At 48.4% G+C, this 25,925-nt stretch overlaps 2 protein-coding genes across 2 annotated transcripts in view; both read left to right on the top strand.

The window, feature by feature from the left end:
- Positions 1-16,968, top strand: part of mindy3 (MINDY lysine 48 deubiquitinase 3) — a 30,084-nt gene extending 13,116 nt beyond the window's left edge. The window contains exons 11-15 of the mRNA XM_018762939.2: positions 5,925-5,997; positions 11,298-11,370; positions 12,624-12,711; positions 13,613-13,684; positions 15,876-16,968. Coding sequence (XP_018618455.1) covers positions 5,925-5,997; positions 11,298-11,370; positions 12,624-12,711; positions 13,613-13,684; positions 15,876-16,025 — 456 coding nt within the window. The 3' untranslated portion in view covers positions 16,026-16,968. The remainder of the gene's footprint in view (positions 1-5,924; positions 5,998-11,297; positions 11,371-12,623; positions 12,712-13,612; positions 13,685-15,875) is intronic.
- A 5,842-nt stretch (positions 16,969-22,810) lies between these two features.
- Positions 22,811-25,925, top strand: part of itga8 (integrin, alpha 8) — a 63,488-nt gene continuing 60,373 nt past the window's right edge. Inside the window, exons 1-2 of the mRNA XM_029259959.1 lie at positions 22,811-23,284; positions 24,035-24,198. Coding sequence (XP_029115792.1) covers positions 22,824-23,284; positions 24,035-24,198 — 625 coding nt within the window. The 5' untranslated portion in view covers positions 22,811-22,823. The remainder of the gene's footprint in view (positions 23,285-24,034; positions 24,199-25,925) is intronic.

Here is a 25,925-nt window from a genome sequence, read left to right as displayed (position 1 = left end):
GTGGGACAAAGGGGACGAGATGGATGCGCTGGAGGAGACGCGAGTCCGGCTCCCGAGTCGGGTTTCCTCCTGCTCCTCTTTCTCCCTTTGAAGCGATGGTAAATGATGAGCTCCACATCTTGGCCCGATGGTGCCCGGGAGACCCCCATCTCAACGCCCCAGTACCGGGGACCCCCTGGTCCCTGTCTCAGATTTTCTAGGGCTTCTTTTCCAGGTAGGAAAGTTAGACGGTGTGCAGGGACAGCTGTGTCTGATGGGTAAAACGGCTGCTGTGACAGAAGGCCGAGTGCTGAACTGGGAGAAGTCGTGCTGGACTCCAGACCAGTTTTCATGATCTGCGCGTACTCGGTGAAGGTCTGCCGTGCCTTGCTTTGCGACCCGGTGGGCCAAACCCAGTGGTCCGGCTTAAAGACAAAGGGGGGAGGGAATGCTGGTATCATAACCCACTCCAGTGTTAATGTGAGCTTTTCTAAACCGAGGGCTGATTAGGTGGAATGGGGAGATCTCCGTTTCAGAATGAGTATGAAGGGCGGAAACGCACACAATACAAGCACAAAGCCGTAATGGAAGGTGGGCTTTCAGTGAGATGAACAGATAAACCAGAGCAATTGGGCTGCATCCGAGCGCAACAGGCGGGTAAAGTAATATCCGTTCGTAGTTTTGTTCCTGTTGTGACCTTTACCATGCGAGCCACAAAGGAGGAAGGGTCTGAGTCCAGCGCTGTGTGTGTGTGTGTGTGTGTGTGTGTGTGTGTGTGTGTGTGTGTGTGTGTGTGTGTGTGTGTGTGTGTGTTGGGGAGCGGGGATTGTCTTGGTCATGCTGACCACAAGCAGTCCCCTGTTGAGGAAGTGCCGCGAGAAGCACTTCCATACCCAACAAACCATTAATCATCCCGGTTGGTGCCGTCGGGACACCAAACCCCCCCCACACACACACACATCATATGTGTGTTCCACACACATCTCTCTTAGTGGGACACAATGGGCCTTTTGGCCCCCTGTTTGTTCACTCTGACGTGTAAATATAGGGCTACTTTGCCCACAAAGGGTGGACGTGATGGACAGAGAGACAGCAGTGAAAGGACAGCCGGCGTTCAAGTGCGCCTGTCCTGCGAAGGAGCCGCTGCACCGTACCAGGTTTCCCCCTCGGCTCCTGGGCCAAAGGCGTAGTGCAGCACGAGGTGAGATGATTTGACCGTAAGCGTAACGATGGTCCTCCGCCGGCTCACTCGAGCCGGAGGGAGGATCGCGAAGGCGCGAGACACCAGGGTACAGGGTTTGAGAACTTACTGTCCCACGTTGGACAGCCCCGAGATGCTGTGGCGTCGGGCTGGACGGGCCAGCATTTGACACTTGTCTGTTTGCCACACACGAAGTCTGTTTTGTTGTTGACTGCATGTCACCGTTTCTGCACGTAGGAGGTGTCGCCGCTGAAGCGGCTCCGTCCGTGTAAGCGTGGCGGCCCGTGGACCGCGCCGTGCCGCTCGCCATCGCCTTCGGGAAAGAATGGACTTTGAGATCCACAGAACATGTCCTTTTAAGGCTGGCTGCCGAATGCTTTCTATTTAGAGGAAGCTGAGTAATCGTCAGAGCTCTTCGTTTTCGTAGCCGCGGCGCTGGGAGTGCGTGCGCGCGCTTCTCCGGAGCCGATACGCTGCACAAGCCCGTGTGGCGAGAGCCTGTGCGTTCTCGCTCGCATTTGTTTTTGTTTGAGCACTCAGGTACTTAAAGTAACAAACGCTGAGCCAACACTGAGCCAACACTGAGCCAGTGTTGTCAACTAGTTTCTCCCATTACAAGTCAGTGTTACAGAGGGCGGGAACAGCATCAGTACCGATAACATCTTGATGCGAATGTTGCTCTTTCTTGCATTGGGGTACCGGATGGGGCGGGCGGGAGTGAGTGCGTGTGTCTCGGCTGTGGTGTAGGCCTCTTTCGACAAGATTTTGAAATAACTTGTTGCCGTTACTGATGATTGTAGTAAAAGAAGTCGCGGCTCTGAGCCCAAAAGGGTCGGCTGAGCCTCTGCCTTGCAACCGAGCGTTTACTCTGCAGATCACGGTAAGCTCCGTGTCTGCACAGCGTTTCACAAGTGGTTCTTGCATTTGGACTCTGTACTTCCTACAGTTTTTTTTTTTTTTTTTTTTTTTTTTTTTTTTTTTTTTTTTTTTTTTTTTTTTTTTCTCCTTCTTCTCCCCTCCTCCCCCCCCTCCCCCGCAGTTGTACACTCCTTGTGAAGTCTCCAGTCGACATGTAGGTGTTCCTGCAGTACAGTAGACGCTACGAAAGCCGCTATGCGGACTTTGCATTGCGTTGATACGGATTGAATTTGTCATCTCAGTTCAGGTGGATTCATTTTGGGGAAAACGTGCAAATTAGCCGTGATTGTGGGAAAACAAATCAAGCATGTTTAGAACAGCGTCACGTTGTGTTTGTCTGTCGTGAAAGTAGATATAAATAGAGATATAAATCGCCATGTCTGTTGGTTTGACGTTACGATCCCCGAGGAAAAGAAGTGCTGTACGTATGAAGGTTTTCACTTCATAATAAGAAAGAGTTGCTGTTCTGGCCAGTGTCTCATGCTGTTTATTTTCATTACCATGATCAGCATAGGGCTCCGAAGTGCAGGGATGTTCTCGTTTACGTGCGGCCCGAGTGGAAACCTCACACGGCCGTCGGCTGTTTGGGTACCGCAGGTTCTCCTTTCAGCAAAAGCAAACAAGACGCCGGGCAAAGGCAACAGATGCTCCGACTGGCCCCTGTTCCTCAAGTGTTTCTTTCCCATTTAAAAGCAGCCTTTGGACGCTCATAAACCAGGCGCGCTAGTGGTCGAACGAGGTCTTGCGTCTCACGACAGCGCAAAGATGGAACGGCTGCAATCTTGTTTCACACCTTGATCACATTACATGGCGCTCAAGACCACATAACCGCACGCAGTTTGTTACTGTGTCTTGTCCTCCTTGGGCTCTGGCTTTTGGCGTTTGGTGTGTTTGCTACTTGTTGGGATGAACATTGATGGCGTTTTGTTCTACACGTGTGTGTGTGTGTGTGTGTGTGTGTGTGTGTGTGTGTGTGTGTGTGTGTGTGTGTGTGTGTGTGTGTGTGTGTGTGTTTCGTAACCAGCAGAGTTGAATTAGGTCACAGCGCATTTACATTTGAGTCATTTAAGGGCAGCAAGGTGGTGTAGTGGGTAGGTCAGCTGCTTTACAGTGCCCATTGTTCAGGCATCAGTTCAAAATCCAGCTCAATCCATTTCCAGTTTGAATGTTCTCTCCCTCTGCCTGTGTCCATATCTGGCAGGTGCTCTGGTTTCCTCCCACATGCATTTCAGTGATCCAGTGACTCCCAGTTTTCCCATTGTGAGTGAGCCTACTTTGCAGTGCACTGGCATCCTGTCCAGGCTGTACCGTATTCAGCCTTGGATTGTACTTCTGGAGCAGGCTGCAGACCACCACAGCCCTGGCTCACACAAGCCGTTAAGGAAACATGAGTGATGCATTTAGCTGATACTTTCTTCCAAAGCCAAGTGCACCATTATAAGAAGACGATGCATATGGAGACAAATGAATACAGGAAAGGTGAAAAATGAATATTCCAGAATTCATCAGAATAGGATACAGATTGAATATTAACTTTAATAGTGGAAGTAACTTAGACTCTTAAGTCAAACATGTTTGTACGAAGAGCTTCTGGTGTGGACCATAGCAGCAGAATACATTTTTGGGCCAAGGATGGAAGAGTAATCAACATGTTTAAGGATTGTCGTCAGAAACGTTTGGGCATTTTACAGTAAAGGCATCTGCCTTTGTGACGTCTGTTCTCTATCAGTCCATTGATGTCCTGATGCGTGAGTTTGGTCTCCTCCCCTACCTTGTGTGTTCATAGACACGCAGACCCACCCCTGACATCTGCACATCCGCACATGCCTTTCTCTTTAGCCCACGCAGCCCCCACCACTCCACGTGTGGAGTATACACAGGTAAAACGTGTTTCTGAAGGACGCAGGATGCTTTACCCCAGAGTTATATAGTTCCAGAAGTTTCTGTGCATTGTCTGTATGAGTGAGCGGGGCCTGTTTGTGTGATGTTTTACTGACAGAAGCGCACTCCGGGTTACCATGCTAAAGCAAAGCAGAGCTTCACGAGAGACCTTTACTCCAAACGGGGATGTCCGCAAAGCTCCCTGCTGTGCAAATCCACTGCAATCTGTCATTCTGTAGAAAAAGCACAACAGTAAAAATGTTAACCCCCCCCAACACACAAATGTATATATTTATATAGTGTGCGATTTATGTTGAATTTTTAAACCTAACAAATCATTTTGGCCATGAGCAAGATGATTCCTGTCAGCAGCTGGGCTAAGGGAGAAGTATATTATTGTACTTTAAAGAATAAATATTGCGGGGATATGCTCTCGGCGACCCGGGGAGCGTCCCGTCTCCCGCTGACCCAACAACAGCTGCGAGGCCTCTGTGGGAGCGCTCGACTCTCCTCTCTTAGGAAGAGCGACTGGCATTTTTAATAAATCCGTGCTGCGGGGCTACACATCCGCGTTTATTTTCAATAAAGCTGCTGTGTTTGTGTGAAGACGCTCGTCCGGTAAACACTCATGGAGAAATCGTGTATTTAAACTCGATATTCCTGTTCAGGGTAGGGAAGGACAGTCCAAAGTCCCGGAGGCCAGAAAAAACAGGGATCTTAATCGAATGCAGTTACACTGACATATAAAATACTCCCCAGTGGGTTATTTCAGCAGCAGCGATGTAGTCGCAATTAAACGTAAATCTTACAGTAATCTGTTTCCATTGTTGTTCACCCTGGGAATGAGATGCTCAATGTCCTTATTTCCCCCTTTTCACTGTTTGAAGTTGGGGTGACATGGCGGTGCGGTGGGTACAACTTGTCTTGCAGGTCCTGGCCCGTGGGTCCGAATCCAGCTCAGCCTGCGTAGAGTTTCACGTTCTCCCTTTGTTCGCGTGACTTTCTTCCGGCTGCTCTGGTTTCCTCCCGCAGTCCAAAGAGACATGTTTCAGATGAACTGATGACTCTAGGTTTCCCATAGCGGGTTTGCGTGTGTGTGAGACTGTGTGTCTAAAAAGGGGGGGGGGACAAACCAGAGAGAGAGGCACTCTTTTCTTCCAGGACAGACTCTGGACCCCACTGGACAAGTGCTCACTGACAATGTGAAGTATTTATAATGATCGTGTGCAGTTGCTCACCGAACAGTAAATAACAAACGTTTTTCTGGCATGTCTATACATACATACATATATATACATACACATACCTTCAGAACCGCTTGTCCCATACGGGGTCACGGGGGAACCGGAGCCTACCCGGCAACACAGGGCGTAAGGCTGGAGGGGGAGGGGACACACCCAGGACGGGGCGCCAGTCCGTCGCAAGGCACCCCAAGCGGGACTCGAACCCCAGACCCACCGGAGAGCAGGACCATGGTCCAACCTGCCGTGTGTGTGATTTTAAAAAAAAAAAAAAAAAAAAAAGGGCAGTTTTAGAGAGGGTGTGTAAATCAGAGGAGACCCATCACTCCATGTACCTCTCAGGCTAAGTGTTCTCCTGTTTCCCCCCCCATCTTGTCTGCTTTTTCCTTGAGCCAAGATGGAACCTCACATTCTACACCTCCAACAGCCGATGGCCATCAGTAGTAGTTGGGCCGGGGCAGCTTTCCATCAAAGTTTTTCCCACCATGGTGGGAAAATGTGTTCAACCAGACAAGTGGTGCTGAAATGTGATCTTCCATAGGTAGATTTTCTCTATCACAGACAATGCAGTCAGGACAGAAAAACACTCCAGTGTACCAATTATTACCTCTTTTACCTGCTGCTTATGACACCAGGGTGTGAACCCCACCGGGTACCGTAGTATGTTGGTGACTGAGACCACGTTCTCGTTTCCCCCGTCTTAGGAAATGGCCTTGGTGGCACCAGAGTCGCCATCGGAACAAGCCAGGAGAGTTTTCCAAACCTTTGACCCTGAAGGTAAGATGCTCTCGCACCCCACAGACATTGGGATGTGCACTTTTACCCTGTCTCTTACTCTTTATCCCCACCACAGGGTCCAGACCCCATGGGTCTCTGCCCTCCCTCAGCTCCAGACCAGTTTGCGGTAACGTGCCTCGTTCTGTTGAGCGGATTTGCGTCCTTGCAGTGCTGGTCCAGAACTCCCCCGTGAGAGCGGAAGTTAGATAAGGAACGTTGGCCCCCACCCCCCACAGCTGAGTCAACGGCCCCCACAGACATGACCCGCGGAGGGGATCAGAGGGAGGATTATGGAGCTGTTTTTGCACATGGGGAACAGAGGGTGGGGGTAGGTGCTGGGGGTGACTGTCCCTTCTTTGTTAGTTTGCGTGTCCAGATGTAGGGCAGTTTACAGGATGACATGGTGAAGTAGCACGCAGCGCTAATGGGGCGAACCCAAGGCTCTCTGCTCCGTGGGGAAGCGGAGGCTTCGGCGCTTTGTGTTGCCAACAGAAAAACTAGGAAAGAGGGCCGCGGGATTTCATCATGGGTCGGAACCCCACTGCGTTGCTGAAGGACGTAGAGGAGCTGGGAGAAGCGAACTTTTCGTCCTCTTTTTGTTAGCGGCTTTTAGAGCAACGTGTGTGTTTGAGTGGAACGCTTGTGATCGGTGAGGGAGCTTGTCCTACAGCTGTGATAGACTCGCCGTGTTCAGAACCAGCGGGGAGCATGTGTGTATGAGAGTGACTGGGCGTCCCGGTCAATAGTTGTACAGGGCAAATAAAGCGGAAGAACGAAAACGAAGACAACCTCAAGTGTCCTACATCTCCGGAACCTTCTGCACAAGAGCTGGGAAGACATGGCACCTCATTTCCTGCTCAGAATCATTACCTGAGTAGCTCATGAACAGAAGACTGGATCCCAGCAGGCGTTCACACTTTTCTCTGGTACCGTATGATCGTACAGCACTGAAACCGCTGTACGTCGCCATCACAAGCACTCTAACGCCACCGTAGACGGTACTTGTAGTCACCGTCCTCCTCGAACCCCCAGCACCGCACGCAGCCGCACGCCACAGGTTCTCCACCACACTCCCAGCCCGGTTCTTCAGAATTCTGAGCGAAACACTGACTTATTTGAGGAATTTCAGGCCTCCCTCTCTGGTGCTTATGAGAACACAAATGTGAGGAATGTGCGTGATGCAGATCTGAAAGGGGAGTTGACCCGATTGCCAGTGCTGCCCCCCAGACCCGCGTTTTCCCGCGCGGCTCAGGACATGGCGGTCTGTTTACATTAGCCAGGCAGGGATGTAAAAGTTGCTGTTTAATTTGCTGCGGAGACAGCTGTTGCCTAATTGCTTCCCTCTGTTCTCGTTCGGCCCCACGAGGTGGACCGGCATCGGGCTCATGGCTCGAGAGGAAAAAGGGGAGAGGATTAGGAACCGCAAAGTTACTCAGGACAAGGACAAGTGTCTGACTAACGGGGTGCTATCGCTCTTATTGACTGCTGGAGCTACTGCCTTTGGACCTGAAGGTCGCTGGTTCGAATCTCACCTACTGCTGTAATATCCTATCCCTCGAACAAGGTACTTACCCTGACTTGCAGTGATTGGGGAAGCACGCATCAAGCTTGTGAAAAGGCTTTAATTTTCAGGACGGGTGCGTTTCAGACGCTCTCCCATCGTTGTTCAAAGCCCTTCATTCCTTGTTTTACTACAAGTTGAGAACGTCGTTTTGTTTTTCCCGCTAAAAATGACCCAGCTGTATAAATGGGTCAATAATTGTAGGTAACGTAAAATTGTGCGTCGCTTTGGAGAACAGCATCAGATAAATGAACGCATGTAAATTTAAATGTTTTCTGTAAGAACTGATTGGAAAATGTCAGTTCGTTATTTAGTAACTTTCTTGTTTGCCTTCCGTTGCTCTATTGTGTGACTGACAGTGTAAGAACACGATGTAACAATTTTTTATTAATTTTTTTTCATTTTCCATTTAGTTTTGTTAGAGTTGATCATACTTTTGGAGTTCGTTCATACTATATGTCAGTTTTCAGAAAAATATTCCACATACTTCAAAGCAATAAATTTTCAAGAATTTTGGCACCGAGTTCAAAGCACTGAATATTCTAGTACCTTTTAGGATCTGATGCTTCTAGAATGTTCTGGTGCCTCTAGAGTTTTTTCCAATTGCTACAAGATTGCGTGGCTAAAACGGACACTGTAGAAGAACTAGTGGTATTTTTATAATCTGTAAATTTTTACCAATCATAACTTAACTAATCATAACTGGCGCAAAAGTCAACATATCTAAGAACTTTGGAAAATTTTCTTATTGTGTCATCAACTTGAAAATGATTTAGGCCTTTCGGCCCGTGTTCTTCGAGTGCGCTCGACACTCCAGCCGTGTCCTTGACTGTTAAAGCTGAAATGCAAACATATTTCCTCACGTTTTCATCACCATCCATGTGATGATTTCCGTCACCTTTCCGTGAAGTATTAATGTTAAGAGGCGTACCTTCGGAATAGGCTCCTGCGCTTTGTTCCAGCGGGTCCCCGTTCCCGTAGGACGCGAAGCTCAGTGTCTTTTAAAAGCAGTAAACAACATTCTTGTGCCTCGTGTGTTTATGGGAACAATATGCTGCTTCGCATGCCTGTGTACGCCTGAGGACTGCATCCCATTATCTCCCCGGTAGACGGTGACACTGGAGTGAACTGCCCGAAGCCACATCCCTGTCCCGAGATGTGGTGAACGACTAAATAAATAAAGAGGAAAATATGTATATTTTACATATAAACCAAGTTGCGGTTTGAGGAACAGCACAGAAAGGCCTCTTAATTTTCTCTTGCATATTTCGGTAAGAATTTACAACAAATAAGCTTGTCAGCTCTTCCCCTGCGATGTTTTGTGAAATATAGTTTCTGAATGCAAGTAAATGATTTATAACCTGAAAGGATCTTTAATTTGGCAAAGTTTCCATCCGTTCATGCGTATAAAGGTCTGCAGGGTGTCCCTGAAACTCAAGTGCTTTGCTTTCGATGGGACGGACGGTGCCGAAGGGGGCGCAGAACGACGCGGTGCTCCGGCGGGGGCGGTCTCCCCCGTTCAAGGCCACGGCGCACGCTTGCAGCCCCGGCGTGGTTCGCCCTCCGGTACCGTGAAGGAACCGCACGATTCCTAGGCCGCCGGGAGCGGCACCGCGGTCAGCTGGCACTGGGGCCACGCCCTACAACTGGCTCCCGATCGGCGACGCCATCTGGCACGTCTTGTTAGTTAAGCTCGTGTTTGAGGAGCAGCGCTGAAGGGGGGGCTCCGCGCACCAGCTGAAAATGATCTCGTCCTCCTTGACACCAGCTACATGAGCAGGCGAGAGCGCCAGGCCTCTCGGAGCTGCGGTTCCCAGTAGGATCGCACATGGACCGCGGGTACGAGACGGGCTTTTGAAAAGGGAGCCTGATTTCAAAATCCTTTACCTTTCCTGTTCTCCTCCTCCTCCTCCTCCTCCTCCCAGGCTGCTTTGTTACAGCTGGCGTTCCACTTCCATGCTTAGTACGTTCGATGGCTCCACTGTTTCGAACGTCCTCTTGTTGGTTTTCCTGGGAGCATCTGCGTTTTCTCATCAGCGTTTCCCCCTGGATTCATTGCGGAGGGGAAAAAAAAAAAAACGGAACCGTTTGAGTGAGCCAGACGTACTTGTTCATAAAGTACGTGTCACAGGACAAATATCGAGTATCGGGCCGTGCTCCTGTAATGTGGCGCATTAGTCATGGTGCTTGCCCCCTACACGTAGCTGTTGGGTTAGATCCTCAGAGACACTTCGGCAGAAACATGCATTATGAGGCGCACGGTGGGCAAAGTGAATGACCCAGAGGATATTACAAAGCTGTGTTAGTCGCAGCGTATCGGTGTAAAGCTTCAGGCGTATTGGGCTCTGGTTAAAGAGGACCCCAGAGGAGGTGCCGTGTTCCATCTAGACGCTCGGCGTTAGTAACTTACACCTTTTCGTACCAAACGTGCCGTTTTGCGGTTGCGTTCATAACCGAAAGTGCTTTTAAGCTCCAAAATAAAACATTGCTTTCATGCCCTAATAGTTATAATCCAGAGTTTTTCCTGAGTGTGTCCTTCCGCTTGGTGTGTAACCTGTTTTCCTGTAGCAGGTGTCAGTGTATGAGCAACAGTACAGAGTGAAGTGCTTTGATTCGTTCTGTTACCAACCACTTGTGCACTGCAGGGCCATGGTGATCCAGAGCTTATCCTAGAATAACAGGGTGTGGGGTAGGGTACACCCTGGATGGAGCGCCAGTCCATTATAAGGCAATCTCTCTCTCTCTCTCTCTCTCTCTCTCTCTCTCTCTCTCTCTCTCTCTCTCTCACACGACATGCAGTTTAGGTTTGCCAGTCCCGCTGAAGTGCCTGAAGGTAATATCTTCGTTTCTTTTGTAATGTGAAGCGCTACATCTTTCACTGAGGTTCTGATTCTCTAAGCACTAATACGGGGCACTCGGGTATCAGGTTCAAGACGTGTTGCTGGTTTCTTTACCAGCGTCCTGCATTCACTTGACCTGCTGTGTTCTTGTGGCGGAAGGGAGTCTTCGTTGAATTGAAATTAGGCTCATGTTACATAGGGCTGTTTTGAAGTCGTTTTTTTGATTGCCGTACAGCGTTTGACCTGACCCCTTTTATGGAAATTACGACAGGGATTACACAGCTGTGGTCATGTGACGGGTGTCCCTTCCTCCTCCGTTGTGTGTGTGTGTGTGTGTGTGTGTGTGTGTGTGTGTGTGTGTCACCGAGGTTGCCGTGAAGCGGGTTTCAACAGTAACAGTTTCAAGTGGCACAGGGCTTAGATTAATTTCTGCTGGACACGGCTAACATAATGTGGGCCAGAGTTTAATTTAAATTTTTTTATATTTATTTAAATGACTCGTCACTCATCAGTACACAAGATGCCAAGTCCTCTGACTCAGCTGTAATGTCAAGTCACGTTTATGAAACCGTAGCAGTGTTCAGAGCATTTTAGTGCTGCCGAAAGGAGGGGTATTAAAAGCGTGGCGTTAACTAAGTCCTACTTGGACGTTTCACAATACGCTGACATTGTTAGATGTGCTCAGTGCAGTCGTTCCATAGTGGTCTTTATCACTGACAGAATCCCCCTTCCCTTGCAGGTGACTTTAACCACATCCTGTCTCGCAGGCCTTTCTGCATCCCGTTTGCCAAGTGCTTTTTGCCTCCTGCAGCCTTTCCTCTAGATCTTCGGTTCCTTTCTGAAGGATCCCCATGAGACCAAGGCTCACCTTCTCCCCGTATGTTTCTCCTCCTCTGCAGATAATGGCTTCATCCCTGACACGCTGCTGGAGGACGTGATGAAGGCGCTGGACCTCGTCACAGAGCCCGAGTAGTAAGTCATCCTGGCAGAGGCAGGCTTGTGGTCCGTGGCCCGGTGCATTCCGTGCGCAGCCCTCCCACATCTGCTCTTTTAGTCTGCCGTTCCCAAGATGCATTCTACTCCCCCACCATCCCCTTAGCCACGGTGCACAAGGCCATCTGCTGGAAAAGGGACCCCACCACCCCCCCCCCCACCACCCCTTCCGTGCATTCAACCAGTCTTCTTTTATTCGTGCGTTTAATTTCTTCAACCAGCGTGCAACCAACCGCTGACACGTGATGTGTTTGCTTGGGGATCTCAAGGTGCACCAGGACATTTCACGTTATTTCTCTGGCATTTTACATGAGGTCTGCGGAGGTTCGAACCGGTTGATCGATCTGTTATTTTCATGAGTTCCCCTTGGGATATTAAGGTACAGAGGAAACCATCATGCTGCAGGGTGAAAACGCATTACCATTGGCTTTTTGGGGGAAGTGGTTGGGATGGGACACCTGCAGACACCCACAAGTTCTTGTAGCAGGATTGTGTTCGAAACCCTTCTGAAGTGACCATGTGCTCGGTGTCGTGCTGCCGCTTGAGTTTCTCCCCTGCTGAATACGTTCAAGACCAGCATCAAACGGGACCCCGTTTTGTGTCTTTCTGGTAAACTGGCTCAGGCCTCTTAACATAGGTGTCTGATTTTCTTCAGCAGGTGCTTCAGGGCCACTCGTGCGACTCGCGAAAGTGAAGCCGCAAAAAAAGCCCTCCTGTATTCCACATCATTTAAAAAGCCTTAAAATTGCTCCAGCACAGAGATTATACAATAAATGCCAAGTTACACTGCGTTATCGTTTCAGGTCACGAGGTCCTCTTTGAACGTGCATATTGTCTATCCAGTCAGGAGAGCTGTCTGTTAACTTCATATTTAAAGTTTTGCCCATTAATACCATCCTGACTGCCGTTATCCACCTGTCTGCTTTTGAGATGAAGTAAATATCTTAGCTTGGCCTTTGCCGCTGTGTTTGTCTTTAAAAGGAAATTTCTTTTTATCAGCGCTTGTGCTTTAAAACAATGTTCAAACTTGCAGGAATTTCCGTAGGCTGTTATATTTAGCGACTGAACATGCAGTTCCTCTCTGCATAGTGAGGGCTAATCTGACAAAGTTATTAAATTAAATTACCCTGTTTTGTTTTCATTTGAGAGCCGTCCGTGTCAAAATATGCAGTCAGATCTAGTCAAAGAAGCACTTTCCTGCTCTCTTATAGATGCCGTTTCTGTTTTTTCAGCGTGAACCTCATGAAGACCAAACTGGACCCCGAGGGCCTGGGCATCGTGTTACTAGGGCCCTTTCTGCTGGAATTTTTCCCAGATCAGGTAATGGCCATTATTTGTATGGGAGCTTGTCCAACTGATTATAATTCTTTGGTTCTCTAGTCCTCAAACTCCTCTGGGAGGATTATGCATAAACTTGATGTCTTACTAAGGGGTGTCAGGCCACACAGACACTGTAGGCTGATTAAACATGGTATTGTTCACTGTGATTTCCCATCTCTCACACCCTGAGCTGGTACATAAGCAGGTACCCGACTGTCAGCTGACTTCCTCGGCGCCCGAGTTGTTTCGCTCAGAATGAGGAGCTTCCTCTAGTCCACCTTCCGTACCCCCTTCCCCATCCACCTCCGTTGGTGCGTGGAGAGTGTGTACGGTGGCCACAGCAAACAGAGTAGAGCTGATGTGAAAATAGGCAGAAATGACCCCTGTAATGAATCCAGGCCCCCCGGTCCTGGCGAACGCGCACCTGGCTAATGTCACGCTTAGCCGTCGGCAACCCTTTTAGATGTTACCGATTCCCTGCAGTCCTCTGAAGACCAACAGTCCAAAGGAACCGAGGAGGGGAAAAGAAATTAAATATAATAACAGCAGAGTTAGTGTGACGTGAGCGGGGGGGGGGGCACTGCAGCTTCACACCTGTAGTTACGACTCGTCACGAACCCGGGGAAGCGGTGCAGCCCTTTGTAGTCCTCGTCTTAAAGCTAACAGGAGTCACAATTGGTGAAACTGTTCAGGCGTTCCAGCCTCTTTTGCTAGTTGCTGGTATTCAACGTCTACCGGGTCTTGTGCGATCACTTTGAGTCCGCCACCACGCTCTCCAGTACCGCGGTACCTCATGCGAAGCCTTTCTGTGCTTCTCTGCTCTACGGGACCAGTGTGTTTAAAGGGCCAAAAACACGTGGGATTATCGGCAATATTAATGTGCACTTTGCTTCCTTTTCAGGATTCTGGGATCCCCGACTCTTTCCCTGTGTATCACTGCAATGGTCTTAAGCAGTCAAACCATAATGAGAAGGTAAATACACTTAGACTTTGTATTTCTACTTTGACACTGTGCCTGTATACATTTGAGACCCTGAGGACAGGTGGCCCTTGGTTGTTAGTTGGTTGTTGTTCAGTCCGTGAGTGTTGAAGAAACCATCGTTACGTAGAATCAAAGGCTGTGTCCAGGTGTACGAGATTTTACCCTGTTAAAGTTTCACTATGTACCGCTGCACACTCTACCCATAAATCCACCTACTTATGCTTAATCCGAGCCCCAACCCTGTCAGAGTATTTCTGGACTTTATCGAGGCAGACTTTGCTCATCAGATAAACAGGAAGTGAGGGGCATCTCTTTGTCTGTGGATTCAAACAAGCAAAGCAACTTAACATCCCCTCTAGGCCCATGTGCTCGGTTTTACCGTGTTGCATAATTCAGTAAATTTTAGATTTTGTATGTAATGCACATTGTATTTTTGCTGAGATGTAAGTTGCTTTGGAGAAAAATGTAATGTAGATTATCTTAATGGTACTTTATATTTTGTTTGTGTTCCTCTTTGATTAGTTGCATTTTTTTGTTTCACTTTGTTTGAATTGTCGTCTTTGACATTCTTCACATCTTTTCTATATGTTGTGGCCACGAGGTTCAAATGTTTAATATTAATTGTTTTCTGTAAATATGCTTTCCTTGAACAACTTAGCCAAGTGAGTGGGGGATCTTACAACATGTTATCAGGTAAAAATATTTGGTTTGAAGTGCTCTCAGCAAAAAACATTTTGTGCAAATATTTGATTTAATCCATATTTTTTCCTGGTTCTATCAACTTAGGACAGGCTACTATTAAATAATAACAATGTAATTTCACTCACAAGATCATTAATCTCTGTCTTGGTGTGAAGACCCAACACACTTGTCTTTGTCAGGGACTCGGGAAGTTTTTTGGCCGCAACTCTGTATATGATCTGTTATCTGCGCTCCTCGAGTTTGTGGGGCCACACTTTAAAGCAGGGCTTCTTCAGGGACTCGTTCCAGTCCTTCTACACACTCCTCTCTAAATCACGTGCGGATTGTTTACGCTCTGCTCGAGAGCCTGTTCAGTTTCCTCGGTCGTTCATCGTGTGTCTGGGCACCGGAGGACCTCGGCTGATTTACCGATGTGTTCGTACCACAACAGAGTGTCCAGGATGGGTGTGGCGTTACCGTATTATTACCGATGTCAGCCTTCGAACCCCACCGTCGCCCTGAACGTCAAGTTGCTAGAGTAAATACAGTCATCGTGGTGAACATCATTCTCTTTTTTTGCCATTACTTTATATGTGGGGCAGATTTAAATGTGACATTTATTCAAATATGCCTTTCAATAGCAGCATTTTCAATCCGATTCTCTTCAACTCTGGTCAAACTGGACCGGAGACAGGCAGCTTGTGGGTTATGTTTACTCTGAATCCCTGGGTTGAAGTTTCTGAGAAATGGCTGCAAGTTAGTTGTCAACATGTTGCATACAATTTAGGCAAAATTTGTGTCCTTTCTCTTAACTGTCTCTCTTACTCAGTTAGTACTAACATTAGAGGCAAAACCTAAACAAACTCTACAATCTGGGAATAAACTTGGCAATAAAACCGCAGTGAAGCATTTAAAACATAAGTGAATTAGTGGTATTTTCCTCATTATTGTGCTGAGGAGTAACATACAAACACAAATGCTCAAGCAGATGCACTTGCTTAGCAGTGCACAGCCTACCCACTTAATGAAGCTGCTGAGCAGTGAGGATGTCTTTCTTGCCACTGGCGATGTAGAGTGCAGTTTGCCAGTTCAGTCAGATGCTTATCAAGCTGGAAACACTGCTATCCACACTGGTCCAACAACAAGCGCTTGGATGATCTCATCTTTAAAAACATGATAAGAATGTCGACTTGGTCCTGTGGTTTAACGTTGAGCTTTAAACGCCTCCCAGTCTGGAGACCCGGGGAATTTTCTTGCCCGGTTCCGAACACAGTGTAAGTAATGTATGCATACAGGAGAAATGCGATCCCTGAAACACGGAAGCGATCTGGAACCGATTGTTGATGAAGTCATGGCATGAGGTCATGCACGTAATTGGCCTCATATTGGGTGTCTACTCGTTATTAAATTGGTGGTGTCTCATTAGCCTAATTCGCCGTGTCTGATTGTCAGAGATTGCAGCCCTTCAGCAACACTATCGCCATATGCCTTTCCCCCGCAGGTGATGTACGTGGAAGGGACAGCGTTGATTTTGGGATTTGAGGACCCCATGGTACGCACTGACGACACCCCCATCAAGCGCTGTCTTCAGACCAAATGGCCGTACATCGAACTGCTGTGGACCACGGACCGATCTCCGTCGCTGAACTAGCGGTGGCCCCGCCAACGAACACCGCTCTGCGTTGTAGGAATGCTGTACCGTACCTCTCCTGCTGTCCGGGAACGAACCGGATTCCACCCTTCCCACAGTCTGCTACACACAGGACTCGTCTCTCCCCGCTCACGGTGTTTGATACCCGCAGCCGTGCCTGAACTGTACATAGACACGTTTATACGCAGCACCCTGTTCTTCAGCTGGCAATGTCCTTGTCCGGTTCACGTACACTACGCCATCGCTTCTGCATTCTCGTCTCGTTTCTTCCCCTCCGCAACAAAGCGCCTGATTCACGTTAAACCCTCGACAACTAATCAGTTTTGACATTCTTTTGTGCTTCACTCTTTTTTTTTTTTTTTTGTTCTGATTTTCTGAATCTGTTCGTTTACTGCATTAAATGCAGAAGCAATCCTACTGAAATCCTGCTTAATTTAATAAGCTCTAATAAGCTGTTCTGCACACTTACGTAGACACAGAGTAGTGATTCACTGACGTGGTGCTGTCGGTTTATGGGACAGTGCGACCAAAGCATTTTGCGGGACGTGTAAACCACGTATTTAAGCGGGAGGACCTTGAAGAAATAACTACGCTATGTTTACCTATGTGTTCCTTTGCTCTGCCACTGACCGAAAAGTGTATCTGAGTGAAATGAGTGCGGATTAATTTGGGGTGAACCTTGTCGTGCTTCATGTGTTCATAAGGGACCAGCCGAAAAAGGCTAGCATATAACCTAATGGGAATTCTGGAGTCATTAATAACCTGTGTTATCGAGAAACGTACATTATTGCATCGGTTTTAACATAACTGTTAGTCTGTTCACACCTATTTATTGTTGTTTTCTGCATGAGGGATCAAAATGCATCATCATGATACACTATAGTTCCTCCGTTATTTATTTTTGTGCCACTGGCTTTCCTGAGAATAAAACTGTCTTTGTTGATGTGTTTTCTCCTTTGTGAAAGTCGCCCCGTGAAGCTGATCCAGCCCAGCACTCCTGTTTCCTTTCCCGATTATTTTAATCCCAGCAACTATTTTGCACTTGACGTGAACTCCACTGCGCCAGGTCACACGGCGCGAGCGCCCAGCGTCCCCTCCCTCGGAAGTGGGCCTTATGGAGCACCACATTCCTGTACCCTGAAAGCATATTTGCAGGATTACAAATCATATGGAAGTGATTCCTGTGGCTACACTTCCCATTCATTTCAGCAGTGCATCTGCGTTTTACAAAGCAAGATTTTTTTTTAATAAGTGTTTTTATTGATCCTTTTCACCATGTGCACATTTTGCACTGCGAAATGCATCTTGTGCTTATTTTTAATTTCCTTTTCATGAGGAGATTGGTCATAAATCCCCTAAATATGTGCAAAATGTTACGGTATTTAATGTTGAAATGAGCTGTGTTGTGTGTCCTGCGTTCTTGTTACCGTCTCAGGGGAAGTGTGTGTGTGTGTGTGTGTGTGTGTGTGTGTGTGTGTGTGTGTGTGTGTGTGACATAGATACTGAGCTTGTAATTATTAATTCCATATTTAGATGCGCGAAGCAAAGCAGGCCCTATAGCGGTTCAGTGTCGGTCTGTAACTCCACTGCGGTAAACACACTTGCGGAACCCGTATAAACAAACTGACACCCAGAACGGCATTTTTTTTTTCCCGTACGCATCTGACATCACTCGTGGTTAAAGGTGCCCTTTCCCCTGATGAATGAACCGAGCTAACAAACATTTGTTGGTTTCATCTCTCCGCTTTTTATTTTTTTAATTAAATTCTCAACCGTCTCCCATAACCGTCATTGGAAATCTGTGGAGAAAACTATGTATCTCTCTCTACCTTCCAGTCAGGATTTTTACCGGGCTCCTTCTATAACTGAACTACGTGTGAACATCTCCCCCAAGTCTGATAGCACGTTTCTCAAAGTTGCGTCCCACTACAATAGAACGTCTCTCTCTCTGGGCCTGTTGGAATATGTATGGAAAATGCCCAGTTGTGCCCATCTGCTGTGCAGGATGTGAATTTCTTGTATAGCAGATGTTTGTGCTGAAAAATTCTAAAGAGAAAGACGTTTACAGCTGTTTGACCCCAATAAGTCCTTTATGTTATTGAAATCTTTGTGTTAATATGATGTCTTTCTCAGAGGTGATTAATTTTAAGAACAGTTCAGTCATTTATACACCGGGGTAACTTCTATTGCATCCATTCCGGGTACCAACCTTGATCAAGGGCACTACAGTATGCCATGGGATTTGAAGCCGGGCTCTTCAAACACCAGCTAGAAGCATTTAACCACTGAGCTCCCTGCTGCCCTGAAGGGTGTCACTCATAGCGTTAATGTCTTAGTCTGCAGGGGACACTGGGGACATTTCCACCGCTGTTCGGTCCTTCAGGGTTGGGATCACTCTGAACACCCCCCACACACACCCACCATCACATACTGACCGTGTAAAAGCGTCACCTGAGGTCTCTTGGAACCACCCACATGAGCTGCCACCTGTACCTGTGTTTCTTTTTGGAGGAGACCTCAAATCATTCATGTTGCAAGGGGGACAGCTGGTAGAGTAGTGGTTAGAGCTACTGCCTTTGGACCCCAAGGGTGCAGGTGTGATTCCCACCTCCGAAAGTATTACCCTTGAAGAAGGTACTTACCCTAAATTACCCCAGTAAAATTACCCAGCTGTATAAATGGGTGAATAATTGTAGGTACATTAACATCGTAAGTCGCTTTGGAGAAAAGTGTCAGATAAAAGAATAAATATAGAATGAGGTGCTGGCAATTGACACTCATTAGCTCTGTGCCCCTGAACCTGCCTCATCCCTTCCAGCAGAATGTTAAATTTCACACGGTGAGGGTATTTCACATTAATAACAGCATCATGCAACAGCTCCCTTGACGCACTGGGTCACGTCCCCAATTTAGCACCGTTTGGCTAGAACTTTCTCGCTCGGCCGAGAGCAGATCAGCAGCAGCTGCAGCATGTCCGCGGTCTCCTCGTAGCGGTCGGGGGCCCCGGAGCCCCTTTCTCGAGTGCTCGTCTGGACGGGCACCAATAACACCCCTGATAAATGATGTGACGCACAGCGGCGGCGATGAACAGCCCCTCCTGCATGTGGATAACAAGGTGTCAGAAGGAGACCGGAGATTCAAACAAGAGGGAACTCAGTAGTGGGACTGCGGTCAATTCTGGTCAAACTCAAGCAGGACCCCCAAGTGTCACTTTTCTGCTCCTTTGGCTTCTTCTGGCTGCTGTCTCCGGTTCCACACTCCGCTTGTGGTCAACGAGGCGGTCGAAAGATCTGCTCCCTGATACCTACCGGACCTGATCGCTACGGGCGGTCCACGTTCAGACTCGAGTCAATAGAGTAAAAATTACCCTGCGGTATGAGGAGGTGAGCAAAGAAGGCAAATCTGACACCCCGAGAGCTGTGGGGCATCTCAGTGGGAACGAGAGCTTTCGGCAGGTACTGGACCTGACTGGACCGGCCTGGACCGCAGGGACAGGACAGGCTGCGTAATCTAGGCTAAATGGAGCCCCGAACAGGCAGCTCAGAAGGGCTGCACATGATGCCCCCCCATCCTCCCTCACGAGGTGTTTGCATTTGTTTTCCTTCATGTCGCTGGAGAACAGGGAGGACCAAACAGTGGGAGGAAAGGGGGCGAAGTGAGGGGGCGATGGGGCCGGAAACTCCAGGAAGCAGAGGGTCAACGCAGCAAAGACCCGGCTTCCCTGTAGAGGAGGGCCGACATCAGAAAGCGGGTTCAATTTCTCGGTCAGCACTGACCGGAACCCGGTCCTTCTGTATTCTGGAACTCCAGTAGGGCCTTCAGCGAGGGAGTCATGGTGACTAGATGTTTGTGAGCCTGGCATGGTTACCAGCATAGCAAGCAGGACTACGTGATGGTGTGTGTGTTGCGTTCCTTCAGTGGCAACGGTTATGCGTTCATGTGCTGCGTGTGTCAGCGGTCTGGGAAACAGCGAGACAAAGTGAAGGTGCTGATCTTACTCCACTTTCTCATCATTTCCTCATTTATTCCTGCTCTTTCACTAAACAATAATTTTACACCTTTCGCTCTCACACCACGTTGCACCGCAGTCCTGCCCTCAGGTCGAGGAGCAGGGAGCCCCTTGGGAACGGAACCGTTACTGCCAGTCTAGTTTACCCCTTCTCTCTGCTACATGGATCACAAAGGAAAAAATACAGAGAAGGGTCATAGAATGACCGCTGAGTGACCGCTGAGTGACCACTGCATGGCTGCTGAACAACTAATAAATGACCTCTGAATTGCCACTGAATGACCGCTGAATAACAAAACGGTCATAGAATGACCGCTAAATGTCCAGTGAATGACTACTGAACGACCACTGAGTGACCAATTGATGACCTCTGAATGACCTCTGAATGGACACTGATTGTGTGTCAAATGCTTGGCGTCCAGCTCAGAAGCCTTTTTTAGGCGAGCGCTTTAAACAGCGTATTGATCACCCTGAACGTGTTAACGGGATAAAGGTAGCGGTCGAACTGCATACTTTGAGAACAGCAACACTTTAAAACAAATTATGGTCCCCTGGTAAAAGGTCCCCGACAAGAGCTCAGTATCGCAGGGTCGGCGACCGCAGGAAGTGCTGCTGGGTCGATGGGCGGAAGGAGTAATGGAACGGCATCGCAGAGAATAATAACAGGACCGCCTTGGACCAAACTGAGGGCGACACCCACAGAGCAGCGTTTCACCCTGAAACACCTGCTCAAAGGGTTCTGAAAACAGGTTCATGTTTTCATGTTCTGGTATGACGGTTAGGAACTGAGTTATGAATCATATTTATAGAGCTTTCTTATGGTTATGATTGGATCACATTATTTGCATTTACTATACATCATTTGCTTAAAATATAACTATATATCATGTAGTAGTACATAGTGCACTGATAATTTACAGCAGTGGTAAAATCCACTGTTTCATTACACCAGTCCCTCGACTTACAAACACATCTGAGACTGGAAGTCTGTCCGTAACTCAGTTTGTTCATAACTCCAAAGTTACTTTTACCCCGGAGCTACAAACTACAAAAACTACATGATACGGATGCCGCTCTATTGATTTATGGGTTATGTTATGTAAAAAACTTCAGGCAAAACTATAGTCAATATTAATGTATATTATATTCTTATTAAGAACATTTTTGACATAACCATCCATCCATCCATCCATCAACAATAACCACATCTCCAGTGCAGGTGGTGGTCCAGAACCTCTCCTGAAAGCAGAGGGTGTGAGGCAGAGTACATTCTGGGTGGTACATCTACATGGTGTAACACTTACTTTATTATTTTTCTTACTTATTTAACTTACATTATTTAACAGATCATGTAAAAACCAAGTTAAAATTGCTCGAAATAAAAATGTTTTCTCCAAAAGCTCCTATTTCATGTTGATTGTTGATTTATTTATCCCATGAACATGTGTAACATTCCACATCTTGTTACTGATCGCAGATACCGAGGAACATCGGACGTGAGCTGTGAACACTGTGGAAGTGAGTTGAACGAAGGCGACCCCACGGTCCTATTGTATTTCTGTTGGCTCTGTTTGCGTTTTATTGCCCCCTGATTGCTTGTCCCAGAAACGGTTTTTACTCTTTAATGGATACATTTTAGAAAATACAGCTGGGAAGAAAATGCTATTAGAAGTAAACTGGGCAATGTTTGTATCTTTGAAAATTCATAACTCGGGCGTTCGTACCGTGACATGTGGAGCCGGTGTCGGGACTTCAGCGAAAAGTAAAGAGCATCTATCAGCTTCGGTGTCGTTAAAGGTCTCGATCGCAGAAGGCAAGCGTCCTGCTCAGACCCATTTGGTCTCATCTCGGTCCTCCTTGGTCTCATCGTCCAGACGGACCTGTGAAGCAAAGCGGTGTTTGGTCTCGCAACACCCGTCTGCGTGCCCCCCAACGGTCATCACTCGCATCCGGATGGCGGTTAGGGGTGTCCGTGACTTTTCTTCAACTTCACACACAGTCTGTGTGGAATTGCTGGCTGTGTTGCCAAACGGTTCCCTGGAAGGCCTTGTGTTCCTTTGAGAGATTATTATTATTATTATTATTATTATTATTATTATTATTATTATTCCTTACTGAGCTCTCTCCTTTGATCAAGATGACCTCTAACGCTAGACAACAAACTTCACCGATCTGCCCATTTATACAGCAGGATAATTTTTACTGTGTCACTTCAGGGTAAGTACCTTCATAAGGACGATGTACTGAAGCAGGAGTTGGATTTGAACCCAAGACCACCAGAGCACAAGGTTACGACTCCAGCCACTGCACCCCCTGCTACCCCGGAGAGGAGCCTCCTCTTCATCTCCTTCAACATGGGCATCCTCGAACCTGCTCGTGTGGTCATGTGGTCCTGACCCAGCCAGTGTGCTCAGGTGAGGGGTCTTCAGTCAAGGCTGAAGGTCCGAAAGTGAAAATACTGCCCCCCCTCTCAACTGTACAGTATCCTTTTCTGATTACTGGAACTAAACTGTGTATTACAGGAAGCTTAAACAGTGTGGTTATTATAAGCTCCAAACGTCCCGACGCTCATGAGGAGCTCGAGGTGTGTTTTCCTTCAAACGCCGCAGAAAGGCGCCTTTTCCCCTTCATAGGACTCCGCCTGTGTGTGTGTGTGTTGTGTGTATGTGTGTGTGTGTGTGTGTGTGTGTGTGAGAGAGAGAGAGAGAGAGAGAGAGAGAGAGAGAGAGAGAGAAACGGAGCGCGCGCTCTGCAAGGCGCAATACGGTCGCTCGCAGAGCTGCGCGCGGATGCGGAGTGGACCCGTGCACTCTCGTGGACGCGTGTGTGGATGTGCGCGCGCGGAGCCGGTGGGCGTGCAGCGGGAATCGGAGCGAGTGACAGCAGCTTCGGGGGGGTGGTGGTCCTGCGGGCCGGAGCTCATCACCATCGTCACCATCATCTACCCGTCATCACCATCGAATCCTCCTCATCATCATCATCTTCATCTGCTGCCCTCTGATCCGATCTCGTCCGACCGGTGGGAGGGGGGGGGGGTGTCTCCGTATCGATCACTGGCGTGCACGACCGGGGGGGGCAGCATGCAGTGGCACGACGCGCGGACGCTCCTCCGGTGGGCTTCGAACCTGTGTCCGCTCCTGCTGGGGGTCGCCGCCTTCAACGTGGACGTGGAGAAGCCCACCGTGTACGGCGGACCCGCAGGCAGCTACTTCGGCTATTCCGTGGATTTTTACACCCAGACAGGGCACGGGTGAGTGGGGTGTGTGGGGGGGGGTGCCATTCTTCATCATTCTTCAGCATTCTTCATCACTCTTCATCACTCCCGATCTGTTCAGATACCATCAGCAAACGGTTTCACTCAGTGTCGTCGCGTGGCCGTCATGTGCGGAGAGCAGTGTGTGCACGTTATTATTATTATTATTATTATTATTATTACAACAACAACTTACACCTTAGTTCAAAGCCCTCAAACGTTATGATCTCACGTGCGCTTTCTCCACTACATACACTGACTGTAATATTATATGTATATATATATATAATTGTATGCCTGGTATTGCAGTGGTTAGAGCCGCTGCCGTTCGACCCCAAGTCTTAGGTTCGAATCCCTCCCCATAGCCGCAGTACCCTGGCTGGAGCAAAGTAAAAATTGTCCCGCTGCAATTACCCGCCTGTATAAGGGGTAAATCACTGTAAGTCTCTTGGAGAAACGCGTGATGTGTCTTATTTCTAATGTGCATTCAATGTGCTTTTCTGCTCTCTATAATATATGTCATATAATAATAATGATAATAATAATAATAATAATATAAAGGCGCTATTTAACTGCGAAAAGTGTCGCCTCTTTCAGTCGTAATTCCTGCTGATTATGACTTTTATTCTTTCTTCCATATTCAGATGCAGAGAGAATAATGTTAGCGCAGTCAGTTTACCGTGTTTACAGCGTTTACTGCGCTCACTGTTTCCCCACGCTCACGCACACTCCTCTCCTTGCTTGCAGTGTCAGCGTCCTGGTCGGCGCTCCGAAGGCTAACACCTCCCAGCCGGGGATAGTGGAGGGGGGGGCCGTGTACCACTGCCCCTGGCCAGGCCCGGAGCCCCCCCCCTCGAACCCGAGTCGCTCGGACCCCGACTCCTGCAGGCAGATCCCCTTCGACACGGCCAGTGAGTGCGCTCAGTGTTCAGAGTTCAGTTTTCAGTGTTCAGGGAGCCTCCTTCTCGTGAACGTGGGTCTCCCCCCCCCCCCCCCCCATCTCAGGAGCCCCCGTTTGGCGCGTGCCCATCTCATTACACCCCCCTCCCCGAACCCTGACACCAAACCATAGTCTCTGATTTGTGCTGCTGGGGTTAAAAATGTGGCCCTGTAATGTGTAGTAAAGGAGGACCACATAATAATAATAATAATAATAATAATAATAATAATAATAATAATAGTCTGTCCTGAAACTTCTTCCCATAAATATATGGTTAAATTCTCCTGCACGAATGACAGACACAGAACATGAAATATGAGCTCGAGTGTGTGGTTCCTCTAGGCCCAGCTCTGCTATCGGACCCCTTATTAAAAAGTTCTGCAGCACAAACCGAGGTTCGAACCTCGTGAGGGGATCATCTGTCCTCCTGCGCTGCTCTATTAATAAGGCATAATTATGAAATAGAGCCTATTTTGTGAAAATGGACACTGTACTGCACTGTGTGTGTGTGTGTGTGTATGTGGGTGGGGGGGGCAGATTCCTGGAGGACTGTCATGCTCAGTGGCGCCCTCTATACCCTAAATTATGACTGCAGGCCACTGCTTCCCCCACCCCCCACCCCCCACTCCTCATTTATTGTGGCTTTTTGCCAGAAATATTACATTCATACATAAAACATCTGCTTTCTCCAGGAAACATGAAGGAAAACAGGACTCGAAAGGAAGCTCGTTTGTTCCACATAATTAGTTTAATTGGCTTTACCGTTGCCTGTGCCTCGTACCGGGGTAAGACAGGGGGGTGGGGTGAGGGTCCAGTTGCAGTTTGGAAGCGTTTCACTTTGGAATTCATCAGCTCAGGGGCCGAACGCGGTGTTCGCCACGGGCAGGACGCGATGGAAGGGCTTCCGGGGTGCCGAGGCTCCGCCCACTGGCCGCTTTGACGGAAGTGCGGTGTGACGAGGTGCCGGTGGGGCAGCGGGTGGCAGGTGGGGGCGGAGCCCGGAGCCAAGCGGCCGCCGGCACGTGGAAAGTCGACCGGACTTCAGAGGCCCGAGGCTCGAGCGCAGGGACGTCTGTTCTCTATTAGACCCCAAAACTCCCTCGATGGGCGGGGGGAGGCAGGGGGCCGGGGGTGCCCTGACTCACTCTCTCTCCCCCATATTGTTCGCTGTGTCTCTTTTTTCCACCTGATGGGATGGGATGAGATGGGTGCTCAAATCCCACAATCCAAGCATTGGCCTGGCAAAACACACATGCATCTCAGTAAAACACACACACACACACACACACACACACACAAACACACACACACACACACACACAGGGCATGTGCTCCCCCCTGCACTGTCCTACAGCTCTGCACAAATCATTTATTCACACATCTTGTCACCACTTGGCATTTAACCCCATTTTCGAACCCTGGCCCTTTTCTACTGAGACCCCACTGGTGCGCTAACATGAGTGATGTAGCCACACCTGGGGGGTCGGGGGGGGTCACTTCAATATAGAGAACACCTGGCGTGCAGCATGTCACGCACCGATCAGCTCTCGGCTGCTGGATGTTTTGCAGTCGCTTCTGAGAAATGGTGGCCCGGTGCATGCTGGGAAATTGCTGCAACATGGAAATGTGTGTTTATGAGGTCTTTATGGAATGCTGCAATAATTAACGTTCCTCGTCGCTACTGTCACTTTACGATTG

This window comes from Scleropages formosus, chromosome 18, assembly GCF_900964775.1.
Source record: "Scleropages formosus chromosome 18, fSclFor1.1, whole genome shotgun sequence".
NCBI lineage: Eukaryota > Metazoa > Chordata > Actinopteri > Osteoglossiformes > Osteoglossidae > Scleropages > Scleropages formosus.
Note: the sequence above shows the minus strand (reverse complement) of the source record. Positions and strands in the feature narration are given on the sequence as shown.